Raw genomic sequence first — 18395 nt, 5'->3', positions numbered from 1 at the left:
TCGCCCGACCTCTTTGCAGATTCTGACCAGCTGAAGCTGGCGCACAGAGCTGGGATCGAACCTGTGCCTCTCTGCTCCAATCCTAGTACTCAGTGAGCTGTAACCACTGGGCCGCCCTGTCCAATAGCCTAATAGGGCAGACAAAGTAGCATGACCAGTTATTCTTTTTTGAGGGATATCACTCCCTCCGAGAGCTGTAATGAGGTTCCAACTCCAAGGGAGTGAAAGGTTCTCCAGATTTCAGCGAAACTCTCTCCTCTACCTAGTTGATGAAGAGCTAGCGAACAGTGCAAAATTAAAGTGACCAATTTTGTTTTCTGTGTTGCGTGTAGAGCAGCTGCTGTAATTAGCCAACTTGAAACGGGCCAAGTGGACATTCGCAACAGCATGACTAAGTCACAGACGAGCGACAGCCCATTCAATTGAGTGAGGTAGCGATCCATGGTCTAAATTATTTAATGTTGCTCTCAATCCCAGCATGAGGGTTCCCCTCCCTAAAAACTGCACTGCCCCCTGTCCTGACCACCAGAATGACCAATTTTTCAAGCATTTGGTCTTCAACAAACAGAGCCATTCATGAAAACACAAACTGGATCTTGCAGAGCGATCATTCGTGTGTGCATTATGCAAGGAATGTTGCTATGGCCACAAACCCAATAAATCATCATTCTATCAAGCCCCTTGATTTGCATCAGTTTATGAATTTGAACGATGATCGAGTGATAGGAGCAACAAGACGAGGAAGAAAGAATTTGCAGTGCTGCTCGTGAGTCGTTCAAGATCAGAACTGGCTTATCCGGCAGAGATAAATCAGTGGTGGCGATCTGCATGGCCTTTTAAATAGCAAATAATGGTGGTATGTAATACCCCCAATATGGTGTGCGCTGCATTCAGCAGCCACCCAGTACCCAGGTTGGTTAATGGCAGATAAAGACCAGCAGAAACTGATATAGCAGAAACAACAATGATATGCAATTGTCTATAGAATGATGGTGAGACTCGAGCAAAAATGGCAGCTTCACAGTACACCCTGACAAGCAGAGTAGCCTTAATCTCCTCACAACCAATGAACAGACTTCCACGAAGTGCCGATGCCAGAAGATAAAAAATTAAATTGTTCCTCTGAAGCTCTGATTTTACTAAGTTTGTTAGGGAAATCAGGAGGTAAATCAATTGTTGCTACAATACACCAACTCGGCAAAATTTTATTCGATTTATAGGCAGTCATGAGAACATAGGACATGGCATTGAAAATATTACGAATTCATCCTACCGTGGTAGTGCAGCATTGACAGTGACAGTCATATATTGCGTAGTGCTAAGTTGGGATGACATTTGGAGAATAACTTGTCATTATTTGCAATACAATATGACCGAGAATGGTAAGTTTCGACTACCAATGCATTCAACCCTCAATATATATTATTAATTTCTAGAAACTGAACTTGGAAAAGAGCTCACAAGCCATTTCAAACATTGACTTTATCCAGCATCAGCAGAAAGATAAATTACCTATATAAGGATGAAAAATAGGATACGGATCAAGATTAACGTTGAGGAGCGCAATGCACATAGAAATGTTTATCATACAATTTTGTTCTGCGCACATTCCTGAAAATTACGTCTGCAAAAAATGAGAACTACCGTACCTCACAACTTGTCTGATTAATTAACCTATTTCAGATGAAATTACATATACAATGACTCTAAAAAAAAGTTTTACTAAAAAATTGCAATCGACGAAACGATGCAGTCCTAACAAAATAAGAAGTTGATTGCATGAGTCAAGAATTTAATGATAGATAATTTTCATCTGGGAGGGATGAAAAAACGGCATTCAAGCGCAGGCGCTTCAATGCCTGCGTCTCGCCCTGCTGCCGTCTCTGCTGCGATGCCTGCGACTCGCCCTGCTGCCGTCTCTGCTGTGGTGCCTGCGACTCGCCCTGCTGCCGTCTCTGCTGCGATGCCTGCGACTCGCCCTGCTGCCGTCTCTGCTGCGATGCCTGCGACTCGCCCTGCTACCGTCTCTGCTTCGATGCCTGCGGTCTCGGTGTGTCTCGATGTCAGGGACTCGCTTAGATGCAGAGTCTTGTCTTCGAGGCTGGTCTCGTGCGCTGCCTCGTCGGTCCACGCTCACGTCTCGAGAACGGCGCGTCGACGTGTCCCGTCGTCGCCTGGCATTACCGCCCAGACGGTATTGGGCTGCGTCTACAAGAAAATATGGTGGTAAATTTTAGTTTATTATTTCACGAGGTACAAAGACGAGACTTTCGTTTAAAATCAGTTCTTTTTTCAAAGATACACCTCCTGTTCTTATGTGGTCGTCCTTAGTTTATAAATATATTTATGCGCAGTAGTACGCATCTGCATGTCGGTATGACATCACGTAATTTTAATACTAGGCTGGCGGAGCATAAAGGAAGGAGTTTTAAAATAGGAAACCTGCTTGCGCATCCCCCTCATTCAGCAGTGCGCGATCATGCCGAGTAGTGCAGCGTCCTGGTGTCCGATAGTGATTTTAGAGTTTTAGCCTCCAAACCAATTTTTTTGACCTGCAAATTTTGGAGTTCCTGTATATTTTTAAACAGTCTAAATGCAACCTACAGTTCATATACCCTCGAAATTGCAAACAGATAAATTAATCTGCCTCATTATTATTTGTTTTCATTTGACAATTCATGTTTTAATATGTGAAATGTGAATTTTAGTTTGCTAATTGTTTGTACATGTGTTTTAGGTTTTTGAACTGACGATGGAGCTGGACTCCGAAAGGTTTTCTCGCGTAAGAAATTATGAATTTTCTGACTTTTTTCTTTGCTTTCAAAGTCTTCAGTATCTTTTATTTACTCAAAGAACCTTTATATACAAAAAATGTATAATGTTTTGGGAGTGAGCATCAATTATTAGCCGCTGAAAGAATTATACCAATTTTACGTTTATGTTTGAGCTGTTTAACCTGAAAAATTTGGAAAGATTTGAAAATAAATAAAGTCACAACACGAGGGTTCGTGAGAATTCTCTGTCTATAAGAGAATGTTCCACGCACACAATGCTAATACGCGTTAACTTCTATTATTATTTTCGGCTGATCTAAGCACACCAATGTTAGTAATCAATTATCTAAATGCATTGTCCTGCTACCATTTATGATGCGATAGTAAACTATCTCCACCGACAGATGAATAGAAATACAAACGGTAGGTTTCAGTATCTTTCAGCAGAGGCTGAGCGAGTCACAATCATACAACACAAAGCGCGTTTTTTCCATAGTATAAGTAATCAAACAGAACAGAATTTACCTGACGCACCACTTGACGAATCATCGTCAGAAGAACTGCTGTCACTGCTGCTGCTACTGCTGCTGCTACTGCTGCTGCTGCTACTGCTGCTGCTGCTGCTGCTGCTGCTCGAGCTGTCTTCACCATCCCCCGTTTGGATGACGCGTGCGACGATGGCGTTTGGTTTTGGCTGAAAGCAATAAATCACCAGTAATTAATCATTCTATTCCTCGCAAGTTTTCAGTAAATAATAAGACGTTATATTTTCCATGCACAACTATTTTCCACAAACCATTACGACTCATGGAAGTCAGACCCACAGGCACACTGGTCTGGAATTTCTACATTCAAGTTATTGACCAGAAATGACGAGGGATTTTACTGTATCTAAAAAAGCAAGATCAGGCTCACCGCATAACTTGAGGTGATGTTCAGTCTTACTTGTGTGCGTAGGAACTCCCGAAGGCCGTCGGTGAGGCCACCGAGGCCAATGGAGGTGAAGTAGTTGATTGCGAAGCGCGTGTTACGGGGATTGTCGCGCGGCAGGAGGCCCTCGAACGCGCAGCTCATCGTCGGGTCACCAAGTCGGTCGTTCAATTTGCTCAGACCGAGAAATTCAACCATTTCCTGCACAAATATCAAGCACATGACTACATTTATACTCTGATTCGTTTCTTAGTTAAGCGACAGCAACCATGAAAATAATTGCTAAAAGTATTGGGCCAGAATTGCAGCCAAACCTAACAAAAATCAACTTGAAAAAGTTGAAGAACCAATTTTGAATAACGGTACATGATGAATTTTCTACAAGCATCTGATACAGAAAATTCACATTCGTATTTGAATGGAAGGCTAAGAACCGAGAGACTTACTTGAAAGAGGATTTTGAGGAAGACTCTGGATGAGCTTGTGGTGTTGTCTTCGTTGAGCAGAACAATGCTGAAAACCTCCCATGAGATGGCGTCCGTCACAAAGAGATGGGCGAACAACCGCACAACATTGCGCATCTTGTCGGTGTCAAGTCTGTGGCAAGTCTCGTAGGCGGTCTTGAATATCTCCTGAAAACAGTCCCGATACATGCGGTTGATGCCACAGAAACGCTGGGCTATGAGAGCAAAAAACTTCATAAACGTGCGCTCTTGAGCACAGCAATCCAGAATCATGTTACCAAGCTCCATCTCCCATCCAGGTTTGATATTCCCTTTGAGAATTTTGTGCGTAGCTTCGTCGACTGTCAGAGATGACCTTAGAGTGAGGTAGATAGTGCGTCTGAAGGCCAGCATATTGCTCTCAGTTTGGTCCAAAATATCTTGACCAGCATTTTCTTTGTCTTCATCTTCTTCATCGTCGCTATCCGACCCAGATGACTCACTGCCATCCTCACCGTCTTCCCCGTCGCTGGACTCGCCCAAAAGGCTAGCTCGAATTTCCTTGTACTTCTCTTCGTTAACCTCAAATTCGGGATCGTGCTTGAATACATTGAGAATGTCTTCGCTATCCAACTTGCCATCCAACTCGGCTACGTGTGTGACTTGATCATCCTCTTCCACCAAATCAAGCTCTTCCAGAATGGCAGGATTGTCCTTAAAACCATTCCTTCCTTCAGTCCAGATAGCTTCAAACATATACTTGACTCTCTCTTCAAGTTTGCCTTCATTGATGATGTTTTTCAAACTTTCAAATATCCGAACCATGCATCGTGGACTAAGTTCCTGAAGCTTCTGCCCGCACTCTCTAAGAAACGCCGCGGCTAGCTCAGCGCAGCTGTTCCGGGATTTATCTCCGAGTTCTGAGTCATCAGTTGCGTCCTGAACTTTTTCAAGCAGAAAAGTCAATATTTCAAGAGCAACAACTTCATGTGCCACCTGCTGGTTCATTAGATGGGCAATGAAACGGCTGGAAGAGAGGCAGATGCTTTTGTCATTGCGTCTGATGCCCCGACGGAACTGAATGATCAGCCTATTGAGCAGCAGCAAGCCTATTTGCGGGAACTTGCTGTTGAGGACTGCGACAAGGGCAGCGTAGACGTGCGTGAACGTTAAAGAAAATGATTGAGCTTGCATGAGAGACTGACACAAAATACCGCGTCCACGCACCACATTTTCCTTGAGCAACTCACGCACGATGACTCCAATGTTAGAAACGTTCACTTTATTGACAAGGCCATTGATGGACTTTTTGAGAGCTTCCCACGCCAGCCTTTGGAATGCAGCCGACGACTTGTCAGAAATTTCTGCCTGCATCATGCGTAACTTGGCTGGAGGAATATAAGCACCGCCAGTTCGGGTCTGCAAGGGGTCAACTACTGGCTTTTTGATGGCTGGCGCAGCTATCTTGTCATTCTTGGCAGACTCATCAGGTCTGGACCGCTTGGGAGCTGGCCCCCTGTCATCTCTCGTGTTGCGTTCAGTGCTGCGATCTGAACAAGTCTTGTCCGTCTTGAATTGCTTGCGAGCTGGCCTCCTATGATCTCTTGTGTTGCGGTTAGCACCGCTATCTGATGTATAGTCCATCTTGAATTGCTTGCAAGCCGGCCCTCTGTCATCTCTTGTGTTGCGGTCAGTGCTGCGATCTGAACATGAATGACCCAGGCAAATTAGTTTTAAAAATATAACCAAGTACTCACTGCAGTGAGTGACATAGGGCATTTTTTCATTGACGAAAATGTGAAGTCACGGACAGACATGACGAGCACAATAAGGCATTTTTTCTATAAATGAGCAAATGCGCTAAAAAGAGCTTAATCTTTTTTATAATATGTGAAAGCACATGAATAAAAGTTATTACTGATCAAAATGACAACTGACTGATTAATTGTCAATGCATTATAACAAATGCAACATGAACAGAACTAATGATGAGCATTGTATGAAATGAATAATAAACACATCATTACAATTCAAATTCTGGTTTCATTATCACAGAAACTGAAGTAATCCTGTATATACATATCTCATCAAAAATTTTGAAATTAGATCTAGAAATGAGAAGGTACAAATCAGCTTACCGTCATTATAGTGATTGTATAACATTTTCTGATGATCCTTCTCAGCAATGCTAATCACCTCAGCTAAAACTGTAGAAGAGAAGTTAAAATAAATGTAAGTCTTCACCCTGGACTGAAATATGATCAATAAATCAAGATCAAGATTTAAATGAAGATAAATCAGGAATCAAGATTTAAATGCTTGATTTATCCTTAGAAAAGAGGTTCAGGATCAAAACAGTTGATATTATTCAACACATCACTCAACAATTTTACTTTCATTTTTCATTACTCTTGCATCATTTACTTAGTGAAATGAACTTAGGATCTGAGGCCAGTTTACTATGAAAATAGAAATTAGTCCCATTCACTATAAATAAAGATCTATCAGGAAAGATTAAGGATCTTTATAAAATTAATAACATTTTTGAACTAATCTATTTTAATTAAGGATTAGAGATAGAGATTGAGCAATTAGAGATAGAGATTGGCACAGATTCTCAAAAATTGCTACCAAAGTTCCTGAGTTCTAAATAAGGTACACAGTTCCTAAATTTCAATTACATCAAAGTAAAAATACTTCAGCTCCAAAGTTATTTTTGTTCAATCAGAAATAGCTTAGCTTGGGGATATTTTGTTGAAAAAATTTGATAACTTTAGTTCTGCACAAAGCCATGCAATGCAATTTTTGAGCATGCACTCTTCTTTGCACTTATTCATAGTGCTAAGGTTAAATAATGAACAACATTTTAAGGAAAAGAGATATGAAAGTTGTTTTCTATAATCTTTTGCAAAAATGCAAACAAATATATTTCAACAGTTTACTATTGCCATTCATGAACTTTCACTGAAACACAGGAGCTCTACTAATGTTTACAAAAGCCTTGTTAATAGGTTAACATCTGTAAAATGGTACCTGCTGTTAGTTTTGATTGGTACTGAGCCTAACTGGAAAATTAGACAGAAGCCACCCATGAATTCTGAATTGGATAAAAATGCCAGTAAATTTGGCCAATTTCACCCATTCCTATGGCCTTCTTCCAACTGGAAAAACAGGATATTAGATGTATTAATACAGGTGTTACTACGTTACATGCTTTTTAAGCAAAAATATTGCCACTATTTTTGCAGAATGCCTAAAATATCATTTTGAATATGCACTCCAACTATATGCCTTAACTTGGTATTATTTTATATTGCCCTGCAAATCTGAATGAATCATGAGATGGTAAATGAAATGCCTAATAATGTAGACCTAATTTTTCATTATATCATGGACTGATGTCCAATCTGTTATATATGTAAAAGGGTTGTCATCCAGGTTTCAGAAATTAAAGGCAGTTGCCCAAATGTGATACATGTGCCCAGCTCAGAGAATGTTGTGGCTTGTGAGGTAGCATAGATGTAAACATAAGTTATAAGGCAATAGTAGACTGTAGATTTATTGTATTATTTGACTAATCCAACAACGTTTAATCACTTTTACATCGTATCTATAATCCATTCAACTATGAAAATAACTTTTTTAAAAATTTCATAGTAATGACCTAAGGACCATTGCTTCAAAAGTTATCAATGGGAAAACCTACCAACTAGCATATCTTAACAACCAGTGATGGGGACAACCAGTCTTCAACTTAACCAACCAGTCTTAACAACTTAACAACCAGTGATGGGGATTAGGACTTTTATGCCACACTATGAAACCTGGGTGATGTGAATGTGGCCAATTACACTCATTCCTATGGGCAATGGCCCTTTCCCTTTTCCGTTAGCAAAAAAATGAGGAAAATCACCTATTTTCCATACAATTTTTAAAAAATCATCCAAGAAGTGCTGATTTTAACCCATAATTTTAAGAATATTCTACCACATATTCCAGATTTTAACTCCAGTCTGCCAAGCTGCAAGCCCAACAGGCAACTAGTAAGTGAGAGTGCAGAGTTTGTTAACAGACATACTACCTGTTTGTTAACAGTCACTGCCACATAAGTCACCACTTCCAAAAACCCTGCTGGAATATAATAAATTTCAAAACACCAAGAAGCTAAAAATTAAATGTAACACTTGAGCAGTGTTGACTTATGTTTAATTTTGAGAAAAAAGTCACTCCATTTTTTTATTGCTTGACCATATAATAATCTGGAAGTTATTGAAACTCATCAGGAGTGGTGAGGTATAGGTATAGTACCTACTTTTTAGTTGCCAACAATATTGACAAAGGGTTCAATAAAGCTGCCATAGCCTGGTGAGGTTATTGAAGCCTTTGCGTGAGTAGCACCTACGTGAGGTACAGTATAGGAAGCCTCAAATTCATGTGGAACCAATTCTAAAACTTTGCTCTTTCTTCAACAAATTAATGAAAAAATTTAAATATTGCTTCTGTTCCAAATAAATGGAACCCCAAGAAATATATCTTTCTTCTAGCTACCATATTTTAGTGGGTTTGCACTAAGATTGAATTTTGTGATTGGTAGAAGCTATACTTTTCACTGCAGCAATTTTGGGAGGGCTGTTTGGTGTTCATTCCTTTCATATGATTCCATTTTATAAAAAAATGCACTTCATGAATAAGCATTCCATATGAAAACTTAGTCTGTTACCAACCATGTTCTCACAAGGAGCATAATTAAGCTAGGTTTTAGCACATCCCTTACTGCCTTCACCCATTTACCTGATTTTAACCAATAAATCGTTTTTAACATTGCCATTTTCTCTCTTAGTTCATTCCAGCATCAATTTATTTTTCATTGCCAGTGTCATTGCCTTGATGTGAAGCTATGGTAATTTGTCTGATCAATTGGGAATTCAGAAGGCTATTATTACTAGTTAGGACTATTGCCTAGGTGAGTTGACTGCTGATGTTGTCCCTTCAGGCTAATGGTAAGATGATGTTGTCTGAGAGTTACTGTTTTAACATAACATATTGATCTCGGCACTGAAGTGTAGGCCTGATGTCGCCTGTTGCCAATTCTTTTCCTTTTCGTGCCTTGTTCACAGAAGATCTAATATCGTTTCATTTGACCGGATCTTTCATGACTGCCAATAGTTTCAAGTAGCTACTAGACTTCCACCGGGTTTGATATGGTGCTAGGCATTTCAAATCTTACTTAAACTTCATTTTCACAATTTTCAACAGAGGCTTTTGGTTCTTAATTTAACTGCGGTCATTGCAAGGTTTTTCTGAATGTGCATTTTGTTATGTGCTGGTTTTATGTGTTTATTTAGTATGCCAGCCATTCGAATCCATGCTTAGTGATGCTCTTCTAAAGTGCCAATATGATTCATTAACATTTTTAGTCAAGTTATATTATTTGTTTGGTTAATTATCTACAGTCATTAAGTTCAGAGTTTAAAGCTTGAAATTTTAATTTGTTCGTTGTACCTTGAATATGATTCTGTGTTCTGTTCCACTAATTGATGCTTCAAGCATGTTTATTGTCTTAATTGGCATTATGGCCATGAGTGGTTAAATTACATTAAAATATTTCTCATATACCAAAGTCTTGTCATGAGGGTTGCCGATTTAATTTCTGTCAATTAATTTTAGTTATGCTTTTCAGTTAACTGGCACATGAACCATCTCCACCTGCCCATGCTCTAATTTCTAGTTCATTATTAGCATAACCACTCACAATCCACACATCACTTTTATTAGTCATTATTACCCATAGTTTTTTTTTTTTTTTGCTTACTTCAGTCACTTGTTTTGATTAATTTTGTACAAGATCCCTTAATTAATTCCATTGAAAAATTGTTTCATTACATATTCACTTTAATAGTTACCTCTAAATTCATAAGCAGACAAGTTTGTCTCACCCGCTAGAGACATGCGGTAACAATGTATCTAGTGTAGCGCACTAGTCAGCAATTCAAACAGAATTCACTTTGAGTGCAAATTTCTTTGTAAGCAGAATGAACAATTTTTTTTAACCTCAAAAATGTGATTCCCAACCCATTTTATAGCTCAGGGGCTAATATTATGGCCAAAGGAAAGAGCGTATTGCCAACAAATATGAGATCTTGAAAGCTGAAATGCTTCTGTTGAGTCTGCTGCCAGACACTGTAATATTAACACTTTGACTGCGACGTGCGCCGTATATGGTACACGCATGCATGTCCCAAACTGCGATGTGCACCATATATGGCGTACGCTTAAAAATTTCAATTTTTTAAAAAAAGCTCTTTAAAATATCAGCCAGATCATAAACTTGTGAAAAATATGATGGATAATTGAAAATAATGTTTTCAAAAACCTATATGAACGTCGTGCAATCAAATCATAAGAAACTTAGTAGTGTGAATGTAGCCTGAAATAATGAGTGGGTACAAAAAAGAAAAAGTATTAAATAAAGGGGGTTATCCTGTTCCAATATGTTGAAAATCATTTTTTCGGTATTGGTATGGATTATAGCAGTTGAAAAATAAGTATTAGTCATTCAAAAGTTGACTAAGCTCACACAGAAACAGAATGGCACTGCAAAAATCAAGATGAACAGTGATACAGATTCCGAGTACTGGGCTAGCAATTGATAGTTACTTTTCTAGCTTTTCGTCTCACTTTAGCACCAACTAACTTCCTTTTTTTGCAATTATGTTAAAGCATACGGTAGCTCGTCATGGCATGAAGTTCAGATCCTCAGCTTCAAATACTTTAGAGCTGGAATGTCAACATCTAAAATCATTGTGATTTGGTTATAAACATTTCTTCATGTGTCTGACCTATAACTAGTGAAAATACATTCAGTAATCTACAACGAATTCAGCAATTCACATCGATTTTTGCTGACTATAGAGCTGATCACCAAGCACCCAGGCATTTGCTACAGTTTTTGCCAATAACTTGAACAGTTGTTGGTACCACTTCATGCTTTGCTTAGAGCAGTTTTGTAAGAAATCATCTAGATGAATTATAAACTTCCCATTTAGCAGCATTTTACCCCAGAATGATTTGTAGTTTGATTATTGCAGTCACAATCCGATTTCATTTGAACAGAAATGTTTTTTTCAAGCGTTAGTACCTGTGTGTTGCAAATTTTTTATTGTAGTTGAATAATAAATGCAGTGTACCTCATATGGCGCACATTGCCTATAAAGATGAAAGTTTCCATCCCAGGCGACCTGCACCAATAGAGGCTCACGGTTTTTATGTCAGAAGCTTGTAGAACTCGCTCAGACAAGAGCAGCGCACTAGCCCTGATCTTGCTGCCTTGTCTGTAACTTTAGTTATTCAAGTTTGAATGAGTCGCACCACTGGAAAACAGGCTATTTTGCGAGTCGCAGTCAACGTGTTAAAGGCAAGTATCTACACTCACAAAACTATGTCGCAGACTTGCAAGAGCTGAAAAGAAAGACAATGTATTCATTCCATTTACTTCATCAACTTGCCAAAATAATTATATTTTGTATAAAATTTGTATATAAAATGCATGTCCCACATTGATCACACAAAATAATGTATATAAATATTTATTATCTGATGTAGGTTTTATCCTTTCAAGTTTGTTTATGTGCCTGAAATTGTTTTTATTTGTATTTATCTGTTCATTTTAAGGGATTCAACAAGGTAGGTTGCCATATTAAGATTATTTATAAGAAAGAAAACTTGTGTCAGGCTTATTCATACAAGCTCAGAAACATCTATGCAGTGCCACACTTTGTATGCGTAACTCCAATTGATGCACGAGTGTTGTGTAAGACTTCTGAAGTCATTTTAAAACGTTTTTAAAACAAATTGCTAATTATGTGGGAAAGAACAAGAATAGGGAATGATTCTTAAATTATTTTAGGCAACACTTAGACACAATTATTGCATTGTTACTTGTTAGTATAAATTAGCAATGAAAATTATCCTTCAAGTCCTGCCTCATGAAACAAACATCCTACACAAATCTCACCATTTATCCCAAATTTGTATGCACTTAGGTTGCCAGTTATACTTAAAATAAATTAATGACTACCGGTATAGTACAATGTCTGTAAAATTTCTAACCTCTTTTTACTGCATTTCAGCCAGGAATGACCCCGGGCTGGTACATTAAAACATTTTCCCGGTAATAGAGCATTGCCCAAACGCAGTTCAGACAGGAGAAGGAAAAAATTTGTTTTACTTGCAGAATTTTTGTCATGTTGATTTAGAATCTCAGAACTGTTTACAAATTGTCAGAAATGCATTATACTATCTTAAAGCAATATTTATATCTATTCTAGTATTTTCCTATGATAATGATATGTTTGTATTGAGTTCATTTTAAGAAATACCCATTTCCTTTTCCCTGTAGTGTGACAACTGACAACTTTGATGAGGTGGCAACTTGAGTTCCATTGACAGTAGTTCTTCTAATATCCCATTTTTTTCAGTTGGAATTGTAAGTAGAACCTCAAAAACAAAACAAACTAGGAAACTGTACCGTACTTAACATAAACATAAAGCATTGTAAGATTGTTTCATATCAAAGTATAATACAATAAAATGTAAATGTGAGATATCAATTTATAAAGAGTTGTGATAAATGTATCTTTCATATTTCATTGTGTTTTTGGATGTCTCATGTATTTTAGAAAATGTTTTTTATATCTGAGCAGGAATTATGTTATTTTAATAAATCAAAAAGTGCTTAGGCAATAGGCATGTGCCATGTGGTGTATTAAAATGTTTAATGTAATAATGTTCAATGTTGACAATTTCAATCTCAAAAATTCTTATATAAACATTTAGAATTCGTAAATTGACATATAAACAAAACAGATAGATAAATAATTTTAAAGCTAGAAAAATAGGATGCAAAAATTATTGATCAATTATGAACAATAGAAACATTATTATGAATAAAGTAGGTAATATTGAACATAGGTAATATTGAACATGTATTATGAATAGATGTTAAGAATGCTAAGAATGCGGCGCCGTTGTTTCGAGACCGTGGGAAAGGTTAGTTTACATTGAACCTTGGCGCTCAGCGCGAGGGAAATTCCATTCGAAGGAATGTAGCGTCAGTTCGAGGGTTAGGCTTAAGTGTGCGCGACTCTAGCGTATATAAGGACCTCAGATTTCGCGCCAAGGGTTGTTTGTTCTACGGCGGAGACCGTCACGCAGGTGCGGTCTGCAGCTGCGGCTGTGAGGCCGCGGTGTTACCGTTTTCGAACATTGACGGTCGCGACTTGCGAGAAACTTAGACTCACCGAGGCAGCGGTGGCAAGGCAGTTACGACTTCAACATATTATATATACATATATAATATATTATACGGTCAACATCATCACTACGGCTGCGACTCAGCCGTGAGACAATGCGAGCAGCCACGAGATGTACAACGATAATAACGCACGTCATCAGAAGATCCAAGTTTCGAGCTCTACACCAAGAATCATCAGTATGATACGGTCACGAATTCCATCAAGAAGAAGCAGTATGATTGTATTCATCTTCAACCGCCGAAGCACCGCATTGAGCCAAAGTAACATCATCGACGATGAAGACTACGCCACTATTCTGAAGTACTGTCGTTGTAAAACAACCTACGGCCAGACTGGCTGTGTGGCATCTATATCAACGAGATACGACAGCTATGAAGAAAGAGCAACTGTGAAGAGAGACGCTTGCGGTACAGCTACAGTACGGCCACTTGAAATACGGCTGCGATGCGCAGTGACAGCCGCGGTACGGTTGCGGAAAGTACAGCCATAAATATGTGCGCAAGTTATGGTCGTTTATAACAGTCATACGGCTCAACGGAACTGCAACGGATCACACGCTTTTTCCGGCAAATTAGGTGATTTTACATGATGATGATTTAACTGTTAGATTTCGACTTTGGGTATTATTGCAGATTAACTACATCCAAAAAAAAAGGGTGTTTTTTTTTAATTATATGTTTTTTGGGGTGTAGATTACGAATCTGAAATCCATTTTTGGCGGTCGGCATCGGAAAACCGATTTTTTTGTGATCGGTATTATTGCAAAAAATCGGTTTTCCGATGCCGACCGCCAAAAATGGATTTCAGATTCGTAATCTACACCCCAAAAAACATATAATTAAAAAAAAAAACACCCTTTTTTTTGGATGTAGTTAATCTGCAATAATACCCGACTTTGATTATGTTCAGCTCACCTTTTTCATGTACTAGAGATTTTTTGTTAACACAGGATGTGAACTTAAATTTCTCAATTTAATATGAAATGTATCAGTGTTTTCATTAAAACCCTCTCTTTGTACTATATTTTGCCGGAACCTGTCCAAAAAGAGAACCTTATTCACGCGCCAATTATCAAGTGTCACTCAGCAAACCACCTGACAAAACAATAAGTAATGAATACCAGTATCTTGAACCTGAACCTGAACGTAACGTAAAATTGGTGGAGTAATCACTCTGAGTCTCCAACTTTAAAATATATGAGACGAGAAGAAACTAAATGTCTCTCTTTCTTTTATTTTTTCCTATTTAATCAATTATAATGATTATTATTTAATAATGATTTCACAATTAATAGGACCAGCCCAGCAGTCCAGCACCTAATTTCCTAAAGTCCTAAACGAGTAAAACAACTAAGCAACTTAAAGCAAGAGGTAGGCTAATCCTGATTTTAATGCTCAACGATATACGACAACGTTTGTTGAGGTTATATTGACCAATCTATGCTGGTGGGCTGCCCGGCTGAGGCCAATGGGGGATTGGGGTTGGGCTTAGCCGCTTAGGCTTAAAGGGCAACAAAAAAAACCTATAAAATGAAATTGAAATGAAGGAACGCCAGCAGATTGAATCCTAGTATCCTACTCTTACACTCCTACTTGAAATCTATCTAATTATCCAACCTACTAATGACCAAATCAAAATACTCACCAGTCACCACGTAGTTCTAGCAGATTGTTCAAATACGTAGGTCACTACTCCGTCGCACACCGCAGTTCAAACCGGAATGCAAGTACACTTTATCACGACTTGTCGACTTCGACAGAAGCAAATGACTATGAGAAATTGTAAACAAAAGCGTAATCGGAAGTTTAGTACAGCAACACTTAAATTCTGATTTAGACACTTGATTGCGGTTATGGTAAAATTTGCGATCACTGAAATAACTAACAATGAAAACCTATTGACAAGCAAACCATGGCATCTTTTATTTAGAATTAGATTGTTTTGAATATTTTTTCAGAATTAGATTTTTGTGTTTGATCTCTCGTTTGTCGTAATTTTGTTAACGCTATACAAAATTTACCAGACAACTGTATTTGATATTGATCAAGCGTTTTTACTGTAAATAAGTGACAGAACCCTCAGTTATTTCAAAATAAATTTTGATTAAACTAAGACCAACAAAAAGGAGAATGCTAAATTTTTTCCTGTTGTGAAGGAATGACTAAAACAAATTATCTTTGCCCCCATGCATGACAGTCTATCACACTCAGTGTCTCTTTTGAGGAAGGAAATGTTGTTGGATAAAACATTTGACAAAAATGGAACGATTTTTATTTCATAGTGTTTTCAAGTTAAAACTGTTCATCTGTAAAGAATTTTTATAATTATAGAATTTGATGTTTTGCTTGACTCATCTTGAGTCGTCTCAACCCTGATATAATGGCACATATATTATAAACTCCCATGTTCTATGTGAAGTTTCATCTTATTTAGAATAAACACAATAAGATGTCTATTTCTTAAAAATTATTCTAAGAAATTTAGTACTTTGCAACCTGCAACACTAACCTCTTGTCTACTCTGAATAAATGTACCCGCCTGCTGGACGAAAGGAAGCCAGTAGATGCAGTGTACTATTTTTGCAGGCGTTTGACACTGTCCCACATGAGCTTGAGCGGTTGTTGCGTAAATTGAAGTCTTTGGGAATAGAGGGTAATGTACCCAAAAAAATGGTTCAGAGATTTTCTAGTAGGTAGACGACAACGTGTCAGTTTAAACGGAACCTTGTCAGACTGGGTATTAGTGCGCAGTGGCGTGCCACACAGAAGCGTTCTTGGGCATATTTTGTTCGTTACTTTTAACATTACATAACATAGCGATGTCGGTGCTAAAGAGTAGGCCTGATGGGGCCTGTCGCCAATTCTTACTTATCGTGACTTGTTCACAGAAAATCTAAAATCGTGTCATTTGACCGGATCTTTTCAGGACTGAAGATAGTTTGAAACATCTACTAGACTTCAACCGGGTTCGATATGGTGCTAGGCATTTAAAATCTGAACATATATTTTTCCATAGCTATATCTAGTCTGTTCTTGAACACGTTCATACTGGGAGCGCTAACGACGTAACCGGGAGGCTGTTCCCCATGTCGGTGATTCGAAGCGAGAAGAAATGTTGTCGCGTGGATAAGTTGCAGCGCAGTTTTTCTAGTTTATAGTCGTGGCCCCTGGTGTTGGTTCTTCTTTCAAATTCTAGTAATCCTTCGGAGACCTTGTATAAATCATGAGTATACTTGTATGCTTCAATGAATTCTCCACGCAGACGTCGATAACTGTGGCTTGGAAGCTTCATAATTTTTTAATTTTTAATCTTTCCTCACAGGACGTGCCTTTCAATCCCGGAATTATTCTTGTCGCACGTCTTTGAACACCCTCTATTAAATTTTTGTCCTTTTCAAGTTTCGGTGACAACACGACGTTTCCAAATTCTGGGTTCGGGCGCACGACAGCAACAAACTGCTTCATCGCTTCTGCATCTAGGAACTCGAAAGAGCGTCTGATCAGTCCAAGTCGTTTATTGGCTTTATTAACTTGACCTTCAATATGCTTAGAAAATTTCAACTCATTATCGATATTAACTCCTAAATCTTTTTCCATTGTCAACTTCGACATCATAACTCTGTCGTTGCAATCGTGTCTTCTCATACTGTAATCTTGCTGTTCATTATTCTTGCAAGGTGGATTACTTTACATTTGTCAGCGTTAAAACGCAGCTGCCACTTATCAGTCAAGCAGCCTGTCAAGATCACATTGTAACTGTACTATATCTGCATTCTTATGCTGTCATTTTTGCGCGATACTTTCGTAAATATTTTTTTAATATTTCTCATAGAGAGACTTTAAGTCTCCGAATGTTATTTTCTATTGTACTTGGTGGATAAAATGTACTTTCAATAAACCGGCCGCGAATCCGGCCGTAAAATGGTCGGAGACGTGCAGGTGTGTGGAGGGTAGAACACGATACTCAGTGCTCCAATCTTGCTGTTCACGAACTCGCCCGGCCACATCGTTGATTTTTGCCAGAACAGCATTATTGACGGTCTTTCAGAACATATTTCCGGCGATAAAATTTCTGACAAAAAATACGTTCCATGCAGAAAAACAATTTCTAAAGAGATGTCGATTGATGGAAAAGTTCAAGTTTAAAGATAGCAAAACTATCGTTCACTGCATGGAAACAATCAAATGAAAGCAAGTTTCTTTCACTTCATTACAATACAATATATAGAACATGTAGAAAGAATCGCTTTCGGAATCTTTGAAATTTCTATTTTTTATTAATCATCACTCACAATGTATAAAATTTGCAGATAAACTGCAAGATTTGCATGGGATACCACATTTTCACATGGAATGCAACACTGGCAAAGAATGCACTCGCTATTTTCAATACTTAATTGTCATACTTTATGCCACACACAATTTCAAACTAACCTCTACAGGGTCCACCATATTGATGGCAACGCATGTTTTTTGTCGTTTCTCAATGAAACAAACAGGTGCATTGTTTTTTTATTGGATGAGCTAGTAGCCAAGAATTACCTAAACAATTCTCAGACATATTTATTCAGTATGACCACCCTTATTTTTAATGACGGCCTCCAATCTACGCGGGAAAGCTTCACAGGAGACACGCAGCACTTCTTGAGGGATCAAGTCCCTTTCTCATGTCAATTTAGACTTCAAACTATCCAAAGAATCATGAGGTGTTCTGCAGACCCAATTCTCTAAGAAAGCAGACACAGAAAAGTCGAGAGAATTCAAATCAGGGCTTCTTGCGGGCCATTCATTTTTGCTAATGAATGCTGGAATGTGACCCTGAATCTAGTTTTGGGTCACATTTGAGCCATGTGATGGGGCAGAGCCTTGCTGAAAACTCCATGGTGAGCCGTTGAAGTGTTTACGGGCCCAAGGTAACAACACAGCTTCCAAAAT

General features: G+C 38.4%; 1 protein-coding gene across 6 annotated transcripts; it reads right to left on the bottom strand.

Annotated features, from left to right (window-relative positions):
- Positions 1–1177: 1177 nt before the first annotated feature.
- LOC108671530 (pre-mRNA-splicing factor CWC22 homolog) lies at positions 1178–15372 on the bottom strand. Of its 6 annotated transcripts, none has more exons than XM_047882544.1 (7): positions 15106–15372; positions 6286–6354; positions 4151–5850; positions 3720–3905; positions 3300–3468; positions 2016–2208; positions 1178–1979 (listed from the first exon to the last, which is right to left on the bottom strand). In XM_047882544.1, exons 2-7 carry the CDS (start codon positions 6308–6310, stop codon positions 1853–1855), a joined length of 2400 nt encoding a protein of 799 aa, XP_047738500.1. In that variant the 5' UTR covers positions 6311–6354; positions 15106–15372; the 3' UTR covers positions 1178–1852. The 6 variants fall into 6 exon arrangements, 4 of the variants coding, with proteins under 4 accessions (XP_047738500.1, XP_047738499.1, XP_047738497.1 ...); XM_047882543.1 differs by having other exon boundaries at positions 1178–2003; positions 2040–2208; XR_001930817.2 differs by lacking the exon at positions 1178–1979 and adding an exon at positions 2443–2552 and having other exon boundaries at positions 2142–2208; positions 15106–15369.
- Between the last annotated feature and the right edge of the window lie 3023 nt (positions 15373–18395).

Source organism: Hyalella azteca, unplaced genomic scaffold (genome assembly GCF_000764305.2).
Source record: "Hyalella azteca isolate HAZT.00-mixed unplaced genomic scaffold, Hazt_2.0.2 contig10672, whole genome shotgun sequence".
Taxonomy (NCBI): domain Eukaryota; kingdom Metazoa; phylum Arthropoda; class Malacostraca; order Amphipoda; family Hyalellidae; genus Hyalella; species Hyalella azteca.
Note: the sequence above shows the minus strand (reverse complement) of the source record. Positions and strands in the feature narration are given on the sequence as shown.